Source organism: Poecilia reticulata, unplaced genomic scaffold, assembly GCF_000633615.1.
Source record: "Poecilia reticulata strain Guanapo unplaced genomic scaffold, Guppy_female_1.0+MT scaffold_251, whole genome shotgun sequence".
NCBI lineage: Eukaryota > Metazoa > Chordata > Actinopteri > Cyprinodontiformes > Poeciliidae > Poecilia > Poecilia reticulata.
In genome coordinates, this window is record NW_007615036.1 from 10633 (window position 1) to 15584 (window position 4952).

Consider the following 4952-nt stretch of genomic DNA (forward strand, 5'->3'; position numbering starts at 1 on the left):
TGTAGCTACTTGCACTAGCATATGTAGCATATGCGGCTGCAGGCCGCTGGTATCTCTGCTGCTCTCGGTTTCCCATTAGGACCCAGCAGAGGGCAGCAGAGAGCTGCGTCCTAATGACTGCTGGACATATTAAGGACGCAGTTCTCCGTCTCCAGATCCGGTTTTGTTCACAACGAGTTTACATGCAGCGGCTCCATTTCCCTCCTGTCCCGCCAGATCGACAGCCTTAAACTTAGGAGCTGCATCATACGAGTTTGAAAACATTTCTCCGTCGTGCCTGCTGCTAGCATGGCTGCTAGCATGGCTGCTAGCATGGGCTTGTTCTAAATGAAACGTTCTTCTTTGACTTCCAATGATTCACTTCCTGCTATAGAGCCCCCTGGTGGTTGAAGAAGAATCCACAGAAAAGCTGTATGTTCAAAGTGTAGAAAAAAAGTAGCAGCTCATAGTCCGGAAAATACGGCAGGAGAAATTGGATCATTTCCACGGCACACCTGACGATCACTCACGGTACACTAGTGTGCCGCGGCCCAGTGGTTGAAAAACACCGAGGTAGAGTTATTGGTGATTATTCCAACAATCGTCTGAGCTCCAGATGTGAACCACTGACCAGTTGGACCAGTCCAGAGTAATGAGACCAGTGATCCCAGAACCAGCAGCTAAACGGATCTAGTGATGCTGGTTCTGGGTGAAGCTTCAGACTGATGATGCCCCCCCCCTCAGGGATGGAGGTGTGCGGCAGGAACCCGAACCGCACGGCGCCGACCCCTGACCCCCGGCTCTCCGAGGTGCCGCTCAGCTCGCGGACCAACGGCTGGAGCTGGCCGCTTCACCCCTTCCAGCTGCTGGCCTGGCTGCTCTACGTCTACTTCGCCATCACCGGCTTCGGCGTGTTCGTCCCGCTGCTGCCGCCGCACTGGGTCCCCGCGGGCTACATCGTATCCTTGCTGCTGCTGGCCGGGGTCAGAGGTCAAACCGCGTCACCCCGTGCCTCTTGTTGAGATTGTGATCGGTTGAGCAGAGGGTCGGGTTTAGTGGCGTTCCTGATCTTCCAGAGGAGATCCGGAGTTTGCAGCTGGAATTCTGTATCCACAGAATTACACAAAAATTATGAAAATAAACTTTAATGGAAACAACAATTTCAAAAACACTGGTTCTGATAAAAAGTTTTAAAAGTTTTGGGATGAAGTGGTTTTCCGCTGCATTCAAATAGATTTATTTTCAAAACTGCAATGGAAACAGTCAGACGGTCAACAGCTGGATGTTACTACTGGTGGAAACGCAGAAGACGAGACAGGAAGTGGCAGGAGGAGGATGTTGGTTTTTGGCTCCGTCACAGATTTACTTCATTATGTCATTTCAATCTGTTGAATTCATAACTGTTTTGAAAAATCTCAGTTTCCCCAAAACGCCGCTACATTGGCTCCTGAGTAGGCGGGACTCCTCTGATTGGCTGATGGTGATGAGCGCGAGCGGCTGGATTATTATCTCATGTAAATTAACGACTAGTAAACAAAGTTATTAACCTCCTTTCTTCTTTAATGGAAACACTACAAATGTAAAATTGTGTTTTTTTGACATGAGCAGAATTTTGAACATGATTTTCAAACATTAGTAACAGAAACCAAAAAGCTGCAGGAAACGGCGGGACCTCAGCCGCTGCGGCCGAGTCCGGCTCCTGGTCTCCACCTGTTGCTGATCCCTAACCGCCCCTCAGTGCACCGGCATCCTGTTCGTGTCCCACCTGTGCGTCCACGTCCTGGCCGTGTCCGTCGACCCGGCCGACCTCAACGTGAGGATGAGGAGCGACAGAGGGCCGGTTCCCGCCTTCGACCGCTCCAAACACGCACACGTCATCGAGAACTGCCACTGCTACCTGTGCCAGGTGGATGTGTGAGTAACGGCCTGTGTGTTTACCTGCTCCACCGCTTAGGGAGTCATTAGATCGGCCTCAGGAGGTCGGAGTGGCCCCCGCAGGCCCCCACAGGCCCCCGCAGCTCAGTCAGCCGGTTCAGCTCCGACTCACGCAGCTGCTGCTCAGAAAACATATAAAACCGCCATGATCAGCAAAACATGGAGGACAGAGCTGCTGCTGTCTCCTTCCAACCGGCCCGGGGCCACGTGGCGTTCAGTGCCTGTGAGGTGGAGCATGATGGGAGCTGAATCCAGATCATGGGATGTCTCCTGATGTCTCCTGGGACAGGAAACCTCCCATGATCCTCTGCTGCCCAGCCATCCAACATCTGAAGCAGATTTCAAGTCCACCTCGCTGCAGCAAACAGGAAGGGGCGGGACGGACCGCTGTCAGCCTCTTACCTTATTTCAAATGGGACCATTGCACTCCAGAAGTGAAGGGGGCGCCATTTCCTATACTTCCGTTTTTATTTTATTTTGAAATCTGTGATATATTTTCACCTTTAGAAGGATTTTCACTCTCAGGATGTATTTGAACTTCTGTCTTTTATTCACTTCAGCGCAGATCACAGTTCTTAACTTTAGGTTTACTTCTAAATCTGCTTCTAGTCGCATCTAGTCGTTTTAGAGTCAAAGGAAAATTTCCTCATTCATGGATTTAATAGTTTCATCTTATTTTTTCCTGTATAAATAAAACTCTACAACAAAAAGTCTCAATAATAAACATTTTGCTAAACCTGTTTAACAACCTGGGTGGTTATTCTGCTGTTCCTAATTCATTTATTGACTTTTGCTCAATTAAATGTCTCTATATACGCTGTAAAAGGTATTTTATTATAATGAATCATGTTGTTTTTCATGTCTCCTTATGTCTTTTGTTCCTCCTATAACTGATGGAGATTTATAGAAATTATTCATAATGTATAAAACTATTGTTTGTCATTTAATTAGTTCTACATCCTTAAGAAAATGGAAGAAAAATGTTGTTTTGTAAGATAATTTATCTTTTACTGTTCCAGTAATGCCAGAGTTAATAGTAAATAATAAAGACTATGCAGTATTCTGATTTAGTAATGTAATTATAGTTGTGTTACCACCCCACGCCACTAGAGGCAGCAGCAGGTCCGGAAAGATGCGACTAGAAGCAGATTTAGAAGAAACAGAAAGCTACAGAATTAGTTAAAAGCTGTGATCTGCGCTGAAGTGAATAAAAGACAGAAGTTCAAATACATCCTGAGAGTGAAAATCCTTCTAAAGGTGAAAATATATCACAGATTTCAAAATAAAATAAAAACGGAAGTATAGGAAATGGCGCCCCCTTCACTTCCGGAGTGCAATGGTCCCATTTAAAATAAGGTAAGAGGCTGACAGCGGTCCGTCCCGCCCCTTCCTGTTTGCTGCAGCGAGGTCCTACCTGGCATGCTGCATTGCATTCTGGGCATTGTAGTATTTTACTTCACTTGGAGTGTGTGTTGTTTCAGGGGACCCAAGTCGAAGCACTGCAGCGCCTGTAACAAGTGCGTTGCTAACTTCGACCACCACTGCCGCTGGCTCAACAACTGTGTGGGCAGCAGGAACTACAAGTGAGTACTTCCTGTTTCCTATCAGCTGGCGGGTTGAATGAAGCTCTGCAGGTGCAAACACCAGAAATCATCAGGAGGAGCAGCAAGTCCTCCTGAACATGTCAGGAAATAAAAGCTGATTCTGATCCGGCTCTAATGCTGGGAGGAGCCAGGATTTGGGTATTAAAATGTTTTTATTGGACTGAAATTTTCATTGGTTGGAAAAAGAAAATCATCATAAAGAAAGTGTTGAAAAGATGAATATGATGTGTGACTTCATATTGTATAATATTATATTGTATTTTATATTGTATAATATTCCGGCTTATTGAGATGCAGCAGCTTGTTGAGGGAATCACCGGGTTCCTTACTGCTCCATCTGGACGCCACGCTGGTCACACCTGTCTTACTGTCCTCTTTGTGACTTCTGATTGGCTGACCCACTGCAGTGGGGCGGGGCAGGACATGTGTCCTCACGTGTCCCCTGTCCTGCAGGTTGTTCCTCCACAGTGTTGTCTCCGCTCTGCTGGGTGTGTCTCTGGTTCTGCTCTTCGCCTCCTACGTCTTCGTCGAGTTCTTCAGGGACCCGTCCAACCTGCGCACCGACAAACACTTCCTGGGTAAGGCTTGACCTCTGACCCCGTGGAACAAGGCTTGTAGCTTGGAGTGTGAGACGGAATGTGTTTGTTGTGTCCACAGTCCAGAATCAGACAGGTGTGTGGTTCGTCTTCCTTCCTGTGGCTCCTCTCAGGTCAGCGGCTGCCGTCATCCCGGTTCTGGCTGCCGTTACCATGGCGATGGGCCTGCTGTCGTCAGGGCTTCTCTGCCACCTGCTCTGCTTCCACATCTACCTGAGTAAGAGCCTCACCTGTCTCACCTGTGTCCCCCGCCGGCCGCTCTGGCTCACCTGGAGCCGTGTCTCCTCAGTGTGGAACAGACTCAGCACCTATGAGTACATCGTGCGACAGCGCCACCGCCTGGACAGCAGAGACCTGAGGACACCCGCCACAGCTAAGCAGAGAAGACGCCCGTCCATCGTCCAGGTAACGAACTGCTCACCTGAACGGCCCAGCCTGCCGCTGCGTCCTGACGCCTCTGCTGTCCCGACAGGACGTGAACTACTCAGGGACCCTGGGGTACACCAACCCCCAGCTGGACAACCAGCAGGGAAAGGCGGACACCTGTGCTGCTTCCGACCCGGTCCCCAGGTAACGCCCAGAGCAGGGGGTCCTTGTTACCATGGAGACTGCTGTCTCTGACTCCCAGGAAGCAAACAGAGTGTGTGTTATAGGGACACACATCGACACCAGGGCTGTATAATTATAGCGATTCTACGATATTTATCGATTTTTCATCCGCGAGTATCGATACATTAGACTAGCGGTTCTCAACGTGGGCGGTACCGCCCCCCAGGGGGCGTTCAGAGGACGGCAGGGGGCGCTGGCGGACATTTTTACAAAATGGGGGCGCTGGGAT

The 4952-nt window shown here is 49.2% G+C and overlaps 1 protein-coding gene across 4 annotated transcripts in view; it reads left to right on the top strand.

Moving 5' to 3' along the window:
* zdhhc1 (zDHHC palmitoyltransferase 1) overlaps positions 1 to 4952 on the top strand; it is a 15663-nt gene that overhangs the window by 4589 nt on the left and 6122 nt on the right. For 3 of the 4 annotated variants that reach the window (XM_008402693.2, XM_017303356.1, XM_008402695.2), the window contains 7 exons: positions 724 to 938; positions 1718 to 1893; positions 3396 to 3497; positions 3972 to 4096; positions 4176 to 4331; positions 4404 to 4519; positions 4587 to 4684. In XM_008402693.2, coding sequence (XP_008400915.1) covers positions 724 to 938; positions 1718 to 1893; positions 3396 to 3497; positions 3972 to 4096; positions 4176 to 4331; positions 4404 to 4519; positions 4587 to 4684 — 988 coding nt within the window. The remainder of the gene's footprint in view (positions 1 to 723; positions 939 to 1717; positions 1894 to 3395; positions 3498 to 3971; positions 4097 to 4175; positions 4332 to 4403; positions 4520 to 4586; positions 4685 to 4952) is intronic. The other variant, XM_008402694.2, reaches the window with a different exon arrangement.